Below are 20213 nucleotides of genomic sequence, written 5' to 3'. Positions count from 1 at the left end.
CAGGGCTAGGTATCTTGGAGTAGGTTAAAGGTCGACATAACATCAAGGGCAGAACTGTGCTATTATGTTCTATGCTCTCTTTTCATGTACACTGTTTGGCCTACTGTGTGCATCCAGCATCTTCAGTTTTAGTAACAGTCTTTAAATAGGCTAGCCTACATTTTCATAAGAACAAAAGGTTGTTCTGAAAATGTAATCTAGCAAAACACCCAACAGGTTCCACGCTCACAAGTCAGTCGGTTGTGGGTTCATATTTCTTTTATTAACTCAAAGCGTTAACTCCAGACATGACACACCAATGGAGCATTGTAGGAGGGATGTAAAATCCCAACTACCATGATCTGGATAAGATCCTGTATCCCTTCAACTGCATGTAAATAATCCTATGGCTCAATTCTAAGTTCCCTTTTTTTTAATTTAGAGACACAGCACAGTAACAGGCCCCTCTGGCCCATCTGGCTAATTAACCTATTAACACGTATGCCTTTGGACTATGGGAGGAAACCAAAGCACCCAGAGGAAACCCACACGGGCATGGGGAGAGTGCACAAAGTCCTTAACAGAGCAGCGGAATTGAACCCAGGTCGTTGTCGTCATAATAGCATTACGGGAACTGCTATGCCACTTAGAGGTTGTTCTGGTGAATCTCTATCCCTCACTCAACATTATAAAGTGCAACATATTATCCGGTCATTATCATGCTACTATTTGGGTCAACTTGCCATTCACAAAGCAGCTACTACTTTTCGCCATCCTTTATTATATCAATTTCACTCAACAGCAGTTTCGGACACTGTAAAAAATGCTGAAGCACTTCTTTATCTATGCTAGCGTGCTAATTCATACATTATGCATAGTCTAAGGCTGAAATGTACAACGTAGATCTGAATTTCAAATAGACTTGAATTGTAAACTATACTATGAGGCAGCAAAGCTGCTCACAACACGTACTGTGCGCTTAGTCGAACGGGATTTGCTCAATATACCCAGCCGCTTAGCTTTGACAACATTGGACTACAGGAGTGCCGGCAGAACAAAGTAACATGTGCAACTCAACTGTTCTTTTGGTAGATCTGTGTAGGAGGGCAGTATTAAAAATGCACAGCAGTTGGCTGCGAGCCAAAACTGTCTGCAGCCGGAGAGAAAAAAGCAGCAAACACAGCAGCGACCATTTGACTTCGCCACTGTCAGCCTTCAACTTTGGAGGTGGCAGATCAATAAAAACAACTTGAATTCAGAAAACAATCCTGTGGTAAAATGTTTTACAGGTGCAATGAAATCAAAACCTTTCTTTTCTCTTACAGACGTTTTTTTTTGGATAAGGTTCACCTGCTTCTCACAATCTGCAGTTGGCAGCAAACATAACTATTAACTGCCAGGTGGGAGGACTGTATCATCCATTACTGGGAGTCTGGCCACAGTACAATTTGGCTTCCAAGTGATCCTATAGCTAAGAAAATTGCAGGATATAATGGACAAAAAGTGCAAAAGGAGATAAAGTTGAGACAGAAGACAAAAGGGAGGGCAAACATGCAAACATGAAGAACAGGATATGAAAAGCAGAAATACGGAAAATGGAAAACATAAAACACTTCAGCTCAGTACACGCCATTAAGCCCATGATGAAACCAAGACAGGTGGAGGGACAGGACAGGTAGTGCTGAAGAAGCAAGGAGTTTGCAGAAAGATTTAAATGTTATGAGAGTGGGCAAAGAAGTGGCATATGGAATATAGTGTAGGGAAGTGTGTGGTCATGCACTTGCATAGAAGGAATAAAGGCGCAGACTACTATCTAAATGGAGAGACAATTTAGAAATCAGATGTGCAAAGGGACTTGGGAGTCCTTGTGCAGGATTCCCTAAAGGTTAACTTGCAGGTTGAGTTGGTGGTAAGGAAGTCAAATGCAATGTTAACATTCATTTTGAGAGGGCCAGAGTATAAAAGCTAAGGATGTAATTTTGAGGCTTTATGAAGTATTAGTCAGATTGTACTCAAGAGAGTATTGTGAGCAGTTTTGGGCTCCTTATCTAAGAAAAGATGTGCTGGCATTGCTGAGAGTCCAGAGAAGATTCAAGAGAATGATCCTGGGAATGAAAGGGTTAATGTATGAGGGGCATTTGATGGCTCTGGGCCTGTACTCACTGAAGTTCAGAAGAATGAGAGGGGATTTCAATGAAACCTATCGACTGTTGAAAGGCCTAGACAGAGCGGATGCGGAAAGTACGTTTCATATAGTTGGGGAGTATAGGACCAGAGCGAAAAGCCTCAGAATAGATTGACGTCCCTTCAGACTAGAGATGAGGAGGAACTTCTTTAGTCAGAGAGTGGTGAATCTATGGAATTCATTGTCACAGATGGCTGTAGAGGCCGAGTTATTGGATGTATTTAAAGCAGAGATTGATAGGTTGTTGATTAGTAAGGATGTCAAAGGTTACAGGAAGAAGGGGTTGAAAGTGAAAATAACAAATATTTTGTTCTCCTTTACACTTGTGTACTGCAAATGACATTAAAACAATCTTGAAACTTGAAATTGGCCAAGATTGTATGGCAGAACACTCACAATGGGCCAACTGGCCAAACTCTGCTCCTACACTCAGCGGTCACTTTATTAAGTACACCTGTACACCTGCTCATTAATGCAAATATCTAATCAGCCAATCATGTGGCAGCAACTCAATACATAAAAGCATGCAGACATGGTCAAGAGGTTCAGTTGTTATTCAGACCAAACATCAGAATGGGGAAAAAATATGATCTAATTGGCTTTGACCATGGAAAGGTTGTTGATGATTTGACTATCTCAATAACTGATCTCCTGGGATTTTCATGCACAACATCTCTAGAGTTTGCAGAGAATGGTGCGAACAACAAAAAGAATCCAGTGAATGGCAGTTCTGTGGGCGACAAACGGTCAGGGGAAAATGGCCAGACTGGATTAAGCTGACAGGAAGGAGACAATAACTCAAATAACCACACGTTACAACAGCAGTGTGCAGAAGAGCATCTCTGAATGCACAACTTGTTGACCTTGAAGTGGATGGGCTACAGCAGCAGGAGACACGAACTTACACTCAGTGATCACTTTATTAAATACAGAAGATATCTAATAAAGTGTCAACTGAGTGTATGTCTTCTGATCTTACGGTCTTTTTAGATATTTACAATGCCTTTACCTCAAACAATTTCTGAAAACCAGATGGACAAATGCAGAAATCTTGCACGTTTATTTGCTTTTGTGATGAGAAAAGTTAGCACTGTATGTAAATAGATAAAAGAAGCAAATATTAAAAGCAGAAGCTTACCTGACTCCTGTCCTTGTCTACTTTCTTGAAGCATTTATTCAAAGACAAATTGTGTCTAACAGAGTTCTTCCACCCAGTTGGAGCATTTACAAAATATGGGAAATGTTCTAGGATCCAGTTGTATATATCCTTAACAGGCAGGCGTTTGCTGGGCGAGTCCTCAATAGCCATAAATATCAGGCAGCTGAAGGAATAAGGTGGTTTGCAATTAGGGTTCTGCTTGGCATCGTAGGGCTGGTCAGAATGAGCAGGGGATGGAGGGGTATCCTCATCAATGTCCTGAACAGGACTGACACTACGCAGTCCTGTGTCACCAAAACTTTTGAGGAGGTTCTTGCTCTCATGTAGCCAGTTCAGGTTTGTTAGCTCTTCATCCTCCATGGCCACCTTCTCCAAACAGATGGTGGGCAAGCAACTGCTTGCTAAGTCCAACTCTTCAACCTCCTGCAGCGCCTTGGTCAGTGAACTCCCTGGGTAACACTGGCTCAGTCCACTCGAAACACTAATTCCTGAGCCTTCTGGCTTCTTGCTGGGAGGCATGACTGGACCCATTTAGACCGAGGTTCCTAATGGAAGCAAAACAAAAAAGTTAGGCCAGATGCGTACATCATCAGTTAAGTGATTTCTCCTCCACCTCCCTTCTATGCCAATGAGCTGAAATAACTTTAGCTACAAATGGAACTTCAAATCCCTTGAGCCTCTAAGCAGGAAAATTATATCATGGCTGACAGTAAAGTAATTTAGCTGCAGAGTTGCTATAGCAACTTGCTACTCTGTTTGTACTTAATTTGCTTATTGCTAGTCTAGTCCCGCTGGGGTTCGACTAGCACTGTACCACTGAAGCAAACTTGTAGCAGAACGTTTGAACACACAGCCGAGGCTAAAGGAAATATTAGAATATGGAGCAGCAAAAGGAAAATAAAAACAATGCAATGAAATAATACTGAATGGAGAGAATTTCCTTCAGCAATTTTACATGGCTAAATTTTACTTGCTATTTGGAAGGAGCTAGATAACAGGCTTGTTTGGGTTGATGTTCCAAACATACTCCAATGAATTTTAGTATTTGGCCAAGTAGCAAAAAGAAAATAAAAATTAGCTTTATATGTCACAGGTACATTGAGGTATACAGTGAAATGCACCATTTATGTCAGATCAAATTAGCGAGGGCTGTGCTGGGAGCAGTCCGCAAGTGTTGCCGCATACCTGGTGCCAACATTGCATGTCATCAGATAGCATCCATGGAAGAAAACAGACAGTGTTAGCTTCTGGTCAAGACCACTCTCTCGATCCAAAATGTCAACTATCCATTTCCCTCTATAGATGCCCCCTGATCCACTGAGTTCCCCGGGCATCTTGTGTGTTGCCCCAGAATGCAGCATCTAGTCTCTTTTGTCTCTAATTGTCCAAAAGATGCTTTCACATCCCTTTATGTCACAACCAATGATGATGCACTTCTGAAGAGTCTGAAGTACTGCTGGCCATGCAGAACAGACAATCTGTGCAACAAATCAGTCTGATAACCCAGGTCGTGCATACCTGAACAGCAATTAATTGGGTTAAGATTTAAGATTAGCTTAATTTGTCATACGTACATCAAAACATACAGTGAAATGCATAATTTGTGTCAACAACCAACTCAGTCCGACAATGTGCTGGGGGCAGCCCACAAGTGTCACCGTGCTTCCGACACCAACATAGCATGTCCACAATTTACTAATCCTAACCTGTACATCTTTGGATTGTGGGAGGAAACCCCAGGGTCACAGGGAAAACGTACAAACTCCTGACAGACAGTGGCAGGAATCACTGGCACTGCAAAGGGTTACCATATCCACCACCCGTTAAACAATTCATGAGGAAGAGTACACGGAAAAAAATAAATACATATATTTATTTTTATAATAAATATGTCTCTGGAGACTTTGCTCCTGTACAAAAGAGGAACTAACCAATCCTTAACTACTGAAAAGTTTTCAATTTTCCTCAAAATCATCACAAAAAAAATAAGGAATGTAAAAGAGAAACGGTTCCTGGACAGCAAAGCAAATTTTTGCTATGGGAATCCATCATTCTTTTATTTCAAAATCTCTTCTGCGATGAAGTTTTCAGTTACTGGTATGTGTTATCGGCCAAGTTGTTATCTGCCAAGAAAGATTATCTGTTAAATGTGAAACAGAAAACAAACGGTAACACTGTATATGCAATCTCAAAACCAACCAGCTTTCTTCCAGAAAGTCAACAATGCATTGTCTGGTCCCACGAACAAAAACAGATAGCACGATTCTGCTCTTGGCAAAATAGAAGACTTTTCCAGACACCAGGAAACAGAACAGTTGAGTATTTAGCCATGTGGACATAGAGCCGAACACTGCAACTTAAGTTAAATGTGTTTATTTCTCTGCATTCACTTCAATGTACCCTGACAGATGGACCGTGTCCATAGTCCAAAACATTCCTATCTCTACCACTGAGGTATTCTGCTGGCAGTGCACATCATCTACAAAATTAACTGCAATTAATCACCAAGACTATTTTAGAAGCATCTCCTAAACACAAACAAAATGCTGGAGGAACTCAGCAGGCCAGGCAGTATCCATGGAAAAAAGTACAGTTGACTTTTCAGGCCGAAATCCTTCGGCAGGATTGGAGAGAAAAGGCTGAGGAGTAGATTTAAAGGTGGGGGGAGGGAAGAGAGAAACTCAAAGTGATGGGTGAAACCTGGAGGGAGAGGGATGAAGTTAAGAGCTGGGAAGTCAATTGGTGAAAGAGACAAAAGACCAGGAAAGAATGAAAAGTGGGGAGGAGTACCAGAAGGACGAGGTAGGCGAGCAAGGAGATAAGGTGAGAGAGAGGGAAAAGGGGATGGGAAATAGTGAAGGAGAGGGGGATGGGGGGCATTACCGGAAGTCTGAGAAATCGATGTTCATGCCATCAGGCTGGAGGCTACCTAAACGGAATATAAGGTGTCGTTCCTCTGACCTACGTGTGGCCTCATCGCAACAGTGGAGGAGGCCATGGATCGACATATTGGAATGGGAATAGGAAGTGGAATTAAAATGGGTGGCCACTGGGAGATCCTGTATTTTCTGGTGGCCGGAGCATAGGTGCTTGGCGAAGCGGTCTCCCAATCTGCATCAGGTCTCACCGATATACAGGAGGCCACACCAGGAGCACCGAACACAAAACACAAATCTTTCACCACTGGGGAGGACAGGGCGATGTCATTGGCTGTACATCCACTTCCAAATGCGCATCACTCTCACAGAGTTATATCACCATTTGACTTTAAACCCTTAAAACTCTTCACCAAGCAGCATAGTGAACTTCTTCATCAGGTCCACAGTATTCCAAAAGATTTCAACAATGCCTAATTTCCAAAGCTATAAGTAAAAAAAAGTGCAGACTATATCATGGCTTGGCAACAGCTCTGCCCATGACTGCAAGAAATCAGAGAGTTGTGGACACAGATCAGCATATTTCAGACCAGCCTTCCCTCTGCAGACTCTCTCTATACTTCTCACTGCCTCAGTAAAGCAGCCAGCAGAATCAAAGATCCCACCCACCTCGGACATTCTCTCAGGCAGAAGATACAAAACCCTGAAAGAATGTATCACCAAGCACAAACACAGCTTATACCTCACTGTTATTGGACTACTGAATGGTTTTCTTATATGATTAGACTTTGACTTCAAAGTCCATCACGTCAGGGCCCTTCCACCTTGTCTGCCTACACTGCACTTTCTCTGTAACTGTAACACTATATTCTGCGTTCTGTGCAACACACCCAAAATTCTGGAGGAACTTAGCAAGTCTGGCAGCATCCATGGAGAGGAATAAGCAATCAACATTTTGTGTTGAGACGCTTCATCAGGACTGGAAAGGAAGGGGGCAGAAGTCAGAATAAGAAGGTGGGGGCGGGGAAGGAGTATAAACCGGCAGGTGATGGTGAGACCCCTTCCTTTCCAGTCCTATGAAGGGTTTCGGCCCAAAGTGTCGACTGTTTAATCCCCTCCAAAGAAAGCACCAAAGCTGTTTCCACAAGATGACTGTAAGGACAAGGTCAGTAACCCCTCCCAAGCCAACTTGAGGAACAAAATGAATGCTGTAGGCTAAGCTGAGCAAGCCACGTTGTTCACATACTCAAGATCTATTCCAAACTCTGTTATGGGAATACCAGATGGACAGAGTAAAAAGGTTCAAAGATAGACTCAAAACCTCTTTAAAACTCCTGCATCTCGCTGTATCCTGGGAATCTCGGGGGATTGCTGAAAGTGAAGTAGGAGCACTTAGGAATGAATTGAGAACCTCAGGGCACTGTACTGGAAGCACACAGAGACCCTATGTAAGTGAATACAACCTCACAAGCTATCCAAACATTATCCCGTTGGCTACCACTTGCCCCATCCATGCCTGCCCCACTTGACTTCATTAGCCATCTGAGAACATACCAAATCAGAACGGACTGCCTAGCAGCGAAGTCGTAGTGGTTCTAAACTACTTCATGCCCAATACATCAGCTAATGCATCACCATCAATTATCGGGATGTTCAGTTCTGGTCATCTCATTATAGGATGGATCTGGAGACTTCAGAGAGGGTGCAGAGGAGATTTACCACGATGATGCCTGGATTACAGAGCATGACTCATGAGGATAGGTTGAGTGAGCTAGGGATTTTCCCTTTGATGAAAAATGAAGATTGACAGAGTTGTACAAGATGATAAGAGGCATAGATCAGGTGTACAGCCAGACCCTTTTCCCCCAGGACAGAATGGATAATACCAGGGGGTCTAATTTTAATTTAACATCGACTGTACTTCTTCCTATAGCAGCCTGGCCTGCTGCGTTCCACCAGCATTTTGTGTGTGTTCCTTGAATTTCCAGCTTCTGCAGATTTCCTCGTGTTTGCAGTCTAATTTTAAGGTGATTGGAGGAAAGTATCAGGGGGATGTCAAATACGAGCTTTTTTATGCAGAGAGTGGAGGGTGTGTGGCATGCCCTGCCATGGGTGGTGGCACAGACAAATCCATTGGGGCGTTTAAGAAACAGTTAGATAGGCACATGGTGAAGGAGGGCTGATTGGAGAGAGAGAGGAACAGACAAATTAGAAAAGCGTTAAATTGGAGTCAGGGGAATTATGAGGCTATCAGGCAGGAAATTGAAAGCTTAAATTGGAAACAGATGTTCTCAGGGAAAAGTTTGGAAGAAATGTGGCAAATGTTCAGGGGATATTTATGTGGAGTTCTGCATAGGTACGTTCCAATGAGACAGGGAAGTTATGGTAGGGTACAGGAACCATGGTGTACAAAGGCTGTGATAAATCTAGTCAAGAAGAAAAGAAAAGCTTACAAAAGGTTCAAAGAGCAAGGTAATGTTAGAGATCTAGAAGATTATAAGGCTAATAGGAAGGAACTTAAGAAGGAAATTAGGGGAGCCAGAAGGGGCCATGAGAAGGCCTTGGCGGGCAGGATTAAGGAAAACCCCAAGGCATTCTACAAGTATGTGAAGACCAGGAGGATAAGACGTGAAAGAATAGGACCTATCAAGTGTTACAGTGGGAAAGTATGTATGGAACCGGAGGAAATAGCAGAGGTACTTAATGAATACTTTACTTCAGTATTCACTATGGAAAAGGATCTTGTAGTGCTGACTTGCAGCAGACTGAAGAGCTTGAGCATGTAGATATTAAGAAAGAGGGTGTGCTGGAGCTTTTGGAAAGTATCAAGTTGGATAAATCGCCAGGACCAGATAAGATGTACCCCAGGCTACTGTGGGAGGCAAGGGAGGAAATTACTGAGCCTCTGGCAATGATCTTTGCATCATCAATGGGGACAGGAGAGGTTCTGGAGGATTGGAGGGTTGCGGATGTCGTTCCTTTATTCAAGAAAGGGAGTAGAGATAGCCCAGTGAGTCTTACCTCAGTGGTTGGTAAGTTGATGGAGAAGATCCTGAGAGGCAGGATTTATGAACATTTGGAGAGGTATAATATGATTAGGAATAGTCAGCATGGCTTTGTCCAGGGCAGGTCGTGCCGTATGAGCCTGATTGAATTTTTTGAGGATGTGACTAAACACATGGATAAAGGAAGAGCAGTAGATGTAGTGTATATGGATTTCAGCAAGGCATTTGATAAGGTACCCCATGCAAGGCTTATTGAGAAAGTAAGGAGGCATGGGATCCAAGGGGACATTGCTTTGTGGATCCAAAACTGGCTTGCCCACAGAAGGCAGTGGTTGTAGATGGGTCATATTCTGCATGGAGGTCGGTCACCAGTGGAGTGCCTCAGGGATCTGTTCTGGGACCCTTAATCTTCGTGATTTTTTATAAATGACCTGGATGAGGAAGTGGAGGGATGGGTTAGTAAGTTTGCTGATGACACAAAGGTTGGGATGTTGCGGATAGTGTGGAGGATTGTCAGAGGTTACAACGGGACACTGATAGGATGCAAAACTGGGCTGAGAAGTGGCAGATGGAGATCAACCCAGATAAGTGTGAGCTGGTTCATTTTGGTAGGTCAAATATGACGGCAGAATATAGTATTAATGGTAAGACTCTTGGCAGTGAGGAGGATCAGAGGGATCTTGGGGTCTGATACCATAGAACGCTCAAAGCAGCTGCACAGGTTGACTCTGTGGTTAAGAAGGCGTACAGTGTATTGGCCTTCATCAATCGTGGGATTGAATTTAGGAGCCGAGAGGTAATGTTGCAGCTATACAGGACCTTAGTCAGACCCCACTTGGAGTACTGTGCTCAGTTCTGGTCACCTCACTACAGGAAGGAAGTGGAAACCATCGAAAGAGTGCAGAGGAGATTTACAAGGATGTTACCTGGATTGGGGAGCATGCTTTATGAGAACAGGTTAAGTAAACTCGGCCTTTTCTCCTTGGAGCGGTGGAGGATGAGAGGTGACCTGATAGAGATGTATAAGATGATGAGAGGCATTGATCGTGTGGATAGTCAGAGGCTTTTTCCCAGGGCTGAAATGATTGCCATAAGAGGACATAGGTTTAAGGTGCTGGGGAGTAGGTACAGAGGAGATGTCAGGGGTAAGTTTTTTTACTCAGAGAGTGGTGAGTGCATGGAATGGTCTGCTGGCAACAGTGGAGGAGGCGGATACGATAGGATCTTTTAAGAGACTTTTGGACAGGTACATGGAGCTTAGAAAAATAGAGGGCTATAGGTAAGCCTAGTAATTTCTAAGATAGGGACATGTTCAGCACAACTTTGAGGGCCGAAGGGCCTGTATTGTGCTGTAGGTTTTCTATGTTTCTATGTAAGAGGGAAGGGTCAGATTGATCTTATTAGAGTAGGTTAAAAGATCGTCATGACTGAAGGGCCTTTACTGTGCTGTTATGTTCGATATTCTTAATTAAACTGGGCAGAAGTGCTCAGCAGACACAATATCTTATTTATAAGCAATCTACCTCATAGTAATGCACATGAAAAGTTGCATTGCTGTCACCTTACTTCAGAAGGGTGCCAAATCAAATACAGATCAAGCCCTGGGCATGATCTATAGTAAATACTCCATTAGAAAATTACTTTTAATTTGTATATTAAACTGACCTACTTAGCTGCCACCTCAGGAGGATGTTAAAATACCCAGGACACTATGCAAACAAGAGCACACGACTTTTCTAAGCTATAATGCATTCCTCAAGCTGCATGACAAACATTTACCCATTCTCTTATCAGAACCTGTGAAATGATTTGGAATCCATTTTCAACACATCAAAAGGTTTTAACAGTTATATATAAAAAACACTACAAGATAACACAAGGGATTGTGAAAGGCACTACATATAAACCATCCTCATTTCCTTAAATTGCCTTTATCAGTTAAGTTGGAAAATACACAAGAATATGGTAACCTTCACAATATAGCAATGATTGGCATCAAACATACTTAAGACCGACAAGAATGAGTAAGTGGAGAGAGGAAGGAGAATGTGTGAGTGAGTGCAAGTGAGCGAGAGTTAGCAATATAGGTGGTAGGGGAGGGAGGGACACAGACAGAGGGTGGGCTTAGAAAAAGAATTGAATTGAATTGACATTATTACTTACATGCTTCAAATATACGGAGAGTAAAATTCTTTACGTTACGTCTCTGTTCAAATATGCAATGTGCAATTATAGTAATTTATAATAAATATTATGTACAACAGGACAGTCAATATAACATAGAAATACAGTTGCATCAGCATGAATTAATCAGTCTGATGGCCTGGTGGAAGAAGCTGTCCCGGAGCCTGTTGGTCCAGGCTTTTATGCTACAGTCGTCGTCGTGGCTATCCCTCGAGGTCGAGGATGATGGTCTTTGTTCTGTTGATCTATTTTATGGGCTCTCAAGTGGCTTATGAGTCCAATCTTGGCTTTGAAAGTTCTTCCGCATTCAGGACAGGTAGTTCCAGATGGCAGATCAGGCTTTGGTTTTGCTGCCTCTCTTTCTATTTTCTTCTCTTTTCTTCTAATTCTGCACATCTGTTGGCTTCGAAAGTTGCTGTTCCTTCTCAGATGATGGCTTGCCAGAGTTTCCTGTCCTTGGCATTGGTTTCCCAATTGTCAATGTCGATGTTACATTTCTTCATCCCCAATTTCCCCCGGGATCAATAAAGTATGACTATGACTATGAATCTCTTCTGTTGTCTGCCTCTTTTACGTTTGCCTTCTTTAAGCTGGTAGAAGATTTGTTTCGGCAGACGTTCGTCTTTCATCTGAACAACATGACCACTCCATCTTACTTGGTTCTTGATGACATCGGCTTCAATGCTTGTTGTTTTTGCTTCATTTAGCAAACTGTTCCAGCTGCTACTATCCGGAAAACGGTACCACAGCATCGCAGGCAATGACTTTGTGGTTGGCGTGACTTGGTCTCCAATGACCCTTCGGGCCTTTTTTACATCCTTGTCTTTGTAAATGTCTTGAATAGTGGGAAGTTCACAACTACAGATGCTCTGGGCTGTCCGCACCACTCTCTGCAGAGTCCTGTGATTGAGGGACTTGAAAATCTAGGTCTGACATTTGTTAAAACGAATTTGTTAAATACATACGTACATTGGACTTTTAAATTTAACTATACTGTTGGAGCTCAATCACTTGTAGGAGGTGTCCATAAGATGCCTATCTGTAACATGGGTGCCGCCTATAAATACAAGTCCATTTTTAATATATTTCTGAAAAGTGAAAATTGTTTTCTAAGCAAATATTTACTTTTCACCTATCATTGCCAATGACAACTGAGAACTTCATTTTCAGGGAGTAGTTAAGGAGCCAAACGCAGATCTGGAAATATAATAAAGGTTAGGCTGGTAAAAAGTAACATATTTCCTTCTCCAAAGGACAGTAAAAACTAGTTAGTTCTTAAAGAACAGTCCAGTAGCTTCAATGTCACCGTTACCAATGCTAGCTTTTATTCTAATTTATTTAACTGAATTTAAATTCACTAGTTACCATAGTTACCAGTGACCCTGTGATCTCTGTCTCAGAGGCCAATGTTAGGCTGTCTTTCAGCAGGGTGAACTCTTGCAAGGCAGAAGGCCCAGATGGAGTACCTGGTAAGGCTCTGAAAACCTGTGCCAGCCAACTGGTGGCAGTATTCAAGGACAGTTTCAACCTCTCACTGCTATGGTCAGAAGTTCCTACCTGCTTCAAAAGGGCAATAATTATACCAGTGCCCATGAAGAGTACTGAGAGCTGCCTTAACAACTATTGTCCAGCATTACTCACGTCCACAGTGATGAAATGCTTTGAGAGGTCGGTCATGGCTAGAATCAATTCCTGCCTCAGCAAGGACCCACTGCAATTTGCCTATCATCACAAAAGGTTGACGTTGGATGCAATCTCATTGCCTCTTCACATGACCTTAGATCACCTGGACAATACAACACTTATGTCAGGATGCTGTTTATTGATTATAGCTCAGCGCTCAACACCAACACTCCTACAGTCCTGACTGATAAACTACAAAACCTAGGCCTCTGTACTTACCTCTGCAATTGGATCCTCAACTTCCTAACTGGAAGACCACAATCTCTGCGGATTGGAAATATCTCCTCCTTGCTGATGACCAACACTGATGCACCTCAGGGATGTGTGCTTAGCCCACTGCTCTACTCTCTCCATACCAATTACTGTGTGGCTAGGCATAGCTCAAATCCCATCAATAAATTTGCTGGCGATACAACCATTGTTGGCAGAATCTCAGATGGAGACAAAAAAGGCATATAGGAGTGAAACATACCAGCTAGTTGACTGGTGTTACAGCAATAACCTTGTACACAGTGTCAGAAAGACCAAGGAGCTGATTGTGGACTTCAGGAAGGGTAAGACAAGGGAACACGAACCAATCCTGATAGAGGGATCAGAAGTGGAGACAGGTAGCAATTTCAAGTTCCTGGGTGTCAATATCTCTGAGGATCTAACCTGGTCCCAATATATCGATGCAGCTATAAAGAAGGCAAGACAGCGGCTATATTTCTTTGGGAGTCTGAGGAGATTTGATGTGTTTGTCTCCTAAAACATCCAAAATCTTCCACAGATATACCATGGAGAGCATTCTGACAGGCTGAATCCCTGTCTGGTATGGGGGTGTGGGAGAAGGGGGGGGGGGAGCTACTGAACAGGATCAAAAGAAAACTACAAAAGTTGTAAAATTAGTCAGCTCCATCATGGGTACTAGCTTCCTTAGTATGCAAAACATCTTCAAGGAGCAGTGCCTCAGAAAGGCGACGTCCATTATTAACACACAGACTTACTGTCATGGATTTACTTACTTTTTGCTATATTTCACCATGTATTACATTGTACTGTTGTCTCTAAGTTAACAAATTTCACGACATATACTGGTGATATTAAACCCGATTCTGATTCTGTAGGGTTTAAATTTCTGATGAAGAGTTTAAATGACTATCCAATTCTCTCCAGAGATGCTGCCTGGCCTGCTGAGTTCCTTGTTGCTTCAGATTCCAGCATCTGTTGTCACTTGTAACTCCTCTTTAAATTTAGAAACATAGAAAACCTACAGCACAATACAGGCCCTTTGGCCCACAAAGTTGTGCCGAACATGTCCCTACCTTAGAAATTACTCAACTTCCCCATAGCCCTCCATTTTTCTAAGCTCCATGTACCTATCCAAAAGTCTCTTAAAAGACCCTATCGTACCTGCCTCCACCACCATTGCCGGCAGCCCATTCCACGCACTCACCACTCTCCGAGTAAAAAACTTACCCCTGACATCTCCTCTGTACCTACTCCCCAGCACCTTAAACCTGTGTCCTTTTGTGGCAACCATTTCAGCCCTGGGATAAAGCCTCTGCCTATCCACATGATCAATGCCTCTCATCATCTTATACACCTCTATCAGGTCACCTCTCATCCTCCATCACTCCAAGGAGAAAAGGCCGAGTTCACTCAACCTGTTTTCATAAGGCATACCCCCTAATCCAGGCAACATCCTTGTAAATCTCCTCTGCACGCTTTCTATGGCTTCCACATCCTTCCTGTAGTAAGGCGACTGGAACTGAAGTGAGGCGACCAGAACTGATTTCTGAACATTTTGCCCTGATCACTGAATTATTTAAAAAAAACTCTCTGGCAAGTTAAGAGGAGAATTTCAAATGGAACTGCAAATCTAATGTGAGCCCACATACTCAGTAGAGGAGAAATGAAAACAGAAGGAAAATCAAACAACTCTAGTTACACAAGGGATTCTGCCCATGCTAGAAATCCAGAGCAACACACACAAAATGCCGGAGGAACTCAGCAGTTCAGGCAGCATCTATGGAGAGGGGTGAACAGTCGACATTTTGGCCTAAGGCTCTTCATCATAACTGGAAAGGCAGGATTCTCTAAAGGGTAACTGGCAAGTTGGCAAGTGGAGCTGGTTGTAAGGAAGGCAAATGTAATGTTAGCATTCAATCTGAGAGGATGAGAATATAAAAGCAAGGATGTAATACCGAGAATTTATAAGGCATGGGTCAGACAACACTTGGAATATGATGCGCTGTTTTGGGCCTCTTATCTAAGAAAGTACATGCTGGCATTGGAGACGGTCCAGAGAAGGTTCACATGAACAATCCTGGGAAATGTACGAGGAGCATTTGATGACTCTGGGCCTACACTCACTGGAGTTTAAGAAGAATGAGGGGGAATTGACACCTATCAAATATTGAAAGGCCTAGATAAAGTGGATGTGGACAGGATGTTTCCATAGTGGGGGAATCTAGGACCAAAGGGCACAGCCTCAGAAATCAAGGACGTCCCTTTAGAACAGAGATGAGGAGGAATTTCTTTAGCAAGGGGTTGGTGAATCAGTGGAAATCATTATCACAGTCTGCAGTGGAGGCCAAGTCACCAGGTATCCTTAAAGCGAAGGTTGATAGGTTCTTGACTGGTAAGGGTGTCAAAGGTTACAACGTGAAGGCAGGGGAATGGGATTGAGGGGCATAATAAATCAAACGTGATAGAATGACAGAACAGATTCATTGGGCCAAATGGCCTAATTCTGCTCCTCTGTCAACACTTAAAGAGAGTTTGGATAAGTACATGGATGGCAGGGGTATGGCGGGCTATGGTCCAGGTGAGGGTCAATAGGACTAGGTAGAATATCAGTTTGGCATGGTCTAGATGGGCCAAAGGGCCATTTTTAAGACTGAAGCACTCTATGACTGTATGACTTTATATGTGACAATAGGAAACAATTAACATGTGACCAATATATCAAGTGGATGTCTACTGAAACATAGGTATGATATAGAGATTTAAGATTGTTTATTGCCAATTCTCAGTACACAGGGGTAAAGGAAAATGAAATGATTGTTGCTCCGGATCTGATACAGCATGAAGAAATACAATAAACAAAAAATGCAATAAATATAAATATAAAAGCAATTGTATAAACAGAATGTACATGTACTCATTATATAGACAGACTGATTGTGTAGTTGCAAGAAAAGGTTTGTGAACTCTTTGCAATTACCTGGTTTTCTGCATTAATTACTCACAAAATGTGGTCTGATCTTCACCCAAGTCCAAATAATAGGCAAACACAATCTTGCCTAAACTAATAAAACACAAACAATTGTACTACTTCTCGTCAATACTGAGTACATCATTTAAACAATCACAGTCTAGATTCAAAAAAGTGTGTGAACCTGTGGGGCAATGCCTTCTACAAAAGCTATTTGTAGTCAGGTGTTCCAATCAATAAAATGAAATTGGAGGTATGGGTTGTAGAGGTGCCCTGCCCTATAAAACAGACACATCAATTCAGGTTATTGACAGAGCTCACTCTTCTCAAGAAAGATCTGTTTATGTGCACCATCCCTCAATCAAAATAACTTTCAGAGGACCTTAGAAGAAAACTGTAGAGATGCATGAAGCTGGAACAGGCTGCAAAAGCATTTCTAACTACCTGATTGTTTATCAGTCCACAGTAAGAGAAACTGTCTACAAATGGAGGAAACTCAGTACTGTTGTTATTCTCTCCCGGAGTGGGTGTCCTGCAAAGATCACACCAAGAGCACAAGGTGCAGTGCTGACTGAAGTGGGAAAAAAAAACGAGTAACAGCAAAAGACCCGCAGAAATCCCTAGAACTTGTTAAAGTCTTTGTTCATGTGTCCACTATAAGAAAAACGGTGAACAAGAATGGTGTTCGTGGAAGGACACCACAGAAGGAACCACTGCTCTCCAAAAAATAATATTGCTCCTCGTCTCAAGTATGCAAAAGACCACATGGATGTTCCCTAATGCTTCTGGGACAATGTTCTGTGGACAGATGAGACAAAAGTTGAACTTTTGGGTGGAAACGTACATTATGATTGGAGGAAAAAGGGCACAACACAGCAACACCAAAACCTCATCCGAACTGTGAAACATGGTGGAAGGAGCTTCATGGTTTGGGGCTGCTTTGCTGCCTCAGGGCCTGCACAGCTTGCAATTGTTGAGGGAACAATAAATTCAAAATTGTATCAAGATATTTTACAGGAGAATGTTAGGGTAGCAGTCCATCATTTGAAACTTAATAGAAGTTGGATAATGCAACAGGACAATGATCTGAAAGACAAGAGTAAATCAACAACAGAATGGTTTAAAAGGAAGAAAATTCATGTTATGGAATGGCCAAGTCAGAGTCTAGAGCTTAACCCAACTGAGATGACCTGAAGAGGGCTGTTCATGCAAGATATCCCGGAAATATTGATAAACTGAAGCAGTTTTGTATGGAGGAATGGTCTAAAATCCCTCCTTGCTGTTATGCAAGTCTGATCAGTAGCTACAGGAAATGTTTGATGGATGTTGTTGCTGCAAAAGGAGGTTCTATCAGTTATTAAATACAAGGGTCCACAAACTTCTTTGAATCTAGACTACGATTGTTTAAATGGTGTGCTCAGTATTGGCAAGAAATAGTACAATTGTTTGTGTGTTATTAGTTTAGGCAGGTTGTGTTTGCCTATTATTTTGACTTAGATGAAGATCAGACCACATTTTATGAGTAATAAATGCAGAAAAGAGTTCACAAACTTTTCCTTACAACTGTGTGTACATAAAGTGACACTGAGTGAAGTGTATGTAGTAGTGGTGGGGGTAGGGGTGTTAATGAGCGCAATATTCATCAGCCTTGATGGCTTGAGGGAAGTAACTGATTTTGAGTTCAGTGGTCCTGATCTGGATGCTGCACAGCCTCTTCTCTGATGGGAGTGGGATCAACATGAAAAGGGTGGGTGAAATTCTTCACCATTTTCTGGCACCATTCTGAATATACTTCTAAGATGGTGAGTAGGCTGGTGCTGGTGATTCATTAGGAAAACAGTTTGAACGCAGAAGCACGAAGCTTGGACTAGTTCTGCATTTTTGCCAGTGTGCAACCCCAAAAGGGTTAACAGACGGTATCTCACCAAAGTGACCATACTAGCAGAAAATCAACAAGCAGATCGATGTGCAAGCAGAACACCAACGAGGATCCTGAGAGAACATCAAAATCATAAAATCGCAAGACATAGGAGTAAAATTAGGCCATTCAACCTATAGTCTGCTCCACCACTCGATCATGGCTGATTCATAATCTCTCTCAACCCTATTCTCTCACCTTCTCCCTGTAACCTTTAACACCCTTACTAATCACGAATCTATCAACCTCTGCTCTGTCTAAGCTTCAGACCTGCAAAGCAGACACATGGCCGTTCCCAGAAATCTGCAGACAGAAATTGGTTCAGTGAGTGAACACATTCAGTGCCACGCCAAGTTGGTGGTTTATGCAAGGTTTTAAATTCTTTTTGATGAAAGGTCTTGGCCCAAAACATCGACTGTTTACTCTTTCCCATCGAAGCTGCCTGGCCTGCTGAGTTCCTCCAGCATTTATAATGTGTTGCAACACATACCTCTAGGGTTAGTAACTTGAGGGCTAATTTGGCAACATTTGCAGGCTGTTCCCAGTATATTCTTGGACTGTGTTGGTTGTTGACACAAAATGTAAATATGACACATAAAGCTGATCTCTCTCTTCGGGCTGGCAGGACGCGACTTGTGACCTGCCCAGAGGATTTGATTTCAGCCCTCTTGACTGGCAGGTTGTAAAACAATGTATGGCACATCATAAACAACAGGAATTCTGCAGATGCTGGAAATTCAAGCAACACACATCAAAGTTGCTGGTGAACACAGCAGGCCAGGCAGCATCTGTAGAAAGAGGTGCAGTCAACGTTTCAGGCCGAGACCCTTCGTCAGGACTAACTGAAGGAAGAGTGAGTAAGGGATTTGAAAGTTGGAGGGGGAGGGGGAGATCCAAAATGATAGGAGAAGACAGGAGGGGGAGGGATAGAGCCAAGAGCTGGACAGGTGATAGGCAAAAGGGGATATGAGAGGATCATGGGACAGGAGGTCCGGGAAGAAAGACAAGGGGTGGGGGGGACCCAGAGGATGGGCAAGAGGTATATTCAGAGGGACAGAGGGAGAAAAAGGAGAGTGAGAGAAAGAATGTGTGCATAAAAATGAGTAACAGATGGGATACGAGGGGGAGGAGGGGCCTTAGCGGAAGTTAGAGAAGTCGATGTTCATGCCATCAGTTTGCGTTTGTAATGTTGTTTGCGTTTATAATGTGTTGCTTGGATTTACAGCATCTGTATATTTTCTCGTGTTTATATTAAATTCTTTTACTTCTTTTACTTGCTTTGAACTGAACTATGAAAGAACATCCAAGGAGCTGAAGATAAAACTGATCCTATTTACTATTTAGATCTCTGTGGTATCGCCACTATGCTTTGGCCAGTAACATTCACTAATAATTTTCGGAACAGATATGATCTTGTTTCTGCCTTCTGGGATCATACTGCCGGATGCATTTGATTCAGTACAACAGTGACAACGCTTCATTTACCGAACACACTTCAGATTATCTTGAAATTGGTAAGGCAATAAACAAATACAAACTTGTTTTTCCTCTGTGCCTAGTAAAATCACACTGAATGGAGACATACTTAAAAAAAAATAACTATTTTGTCAGAGAATCTCTTCACACTCTCCCTGCTCAATTTTATGACAGCAAAAGCCTTCCATTACCTTTACAAATGAAAAATTAAGAGTCAAATTTCAGGTGGTTTTTAAGTTATCTTTAGTGTCAAAAGTATAAGGTTTATTATAATATATAGCAGCTTATAACTCCACAGCCTATTATCCTCACTACTGGAAAATACCAAAAATAGGCTCATACATTTCTGAAAGTTGTACAAGGCCTTGGTGAGACCACATCTGGAGTATTGTGTGCAGTTTTGGTCCCCTAATCTGAGGAAAGACATCCTTGCCATAGAGGGAGTACAAAGATGGTTCACCAGATTGATTCCTGGGATGGCAGGACTTTCATATGATGAAAGGCTGGATCGACTAGGCTTATACTCGTTGGAATTTAGAAGATTGATTG

The 20213-nt window shown here is 42.4% G+C and overlaps 1 protein-coding gene across 9 annotated transcripts in view; it reads right to left on the bottom strand.

Annotated features, from left to right (window-relative positions):
• foxn3 (forkhead box N3) overlaps positions 1-20213 on the bottom strand; it is a 414510-nt gene that overhangs the window by 269384 nt on the left and 124913 nt on the right. For all 9 annotated transcript variants that reach the window (XM_072273018.1, XM_072273037.1, XM_072273034.1 and 6 more), the window contains exon 2: positions 3303-3868. In XM_072273018.1, the coding sequence (XP_072129119.1) occupies positions 3303-3854 (552 nt within the window). In that variant the 5' untranslated portion in view covers positions 3855-3868. The remainder of the gene's footprint in view (positions 1-3302; positions 3869-20213) is intronic.

Source organism: Mobula birostris, chromosome 1 (genome assembly GCF_030028105.1).
Source record: "Mobula birostris isolate sMobBir1 chromosome 1, sMobBir1.hap1, whole genome shotgun sequence".
In the NCBI taxonomy this organism is placed as follows: Eukaryota; Metazoa; Chordata; class Chondrichthyes; order Myliobatiformes; family Myliobatidae; genus Mobula; species Mobula birostris.
This window is presented reverse-complemented; position numbering and strand designations above follow the sequence as displayed.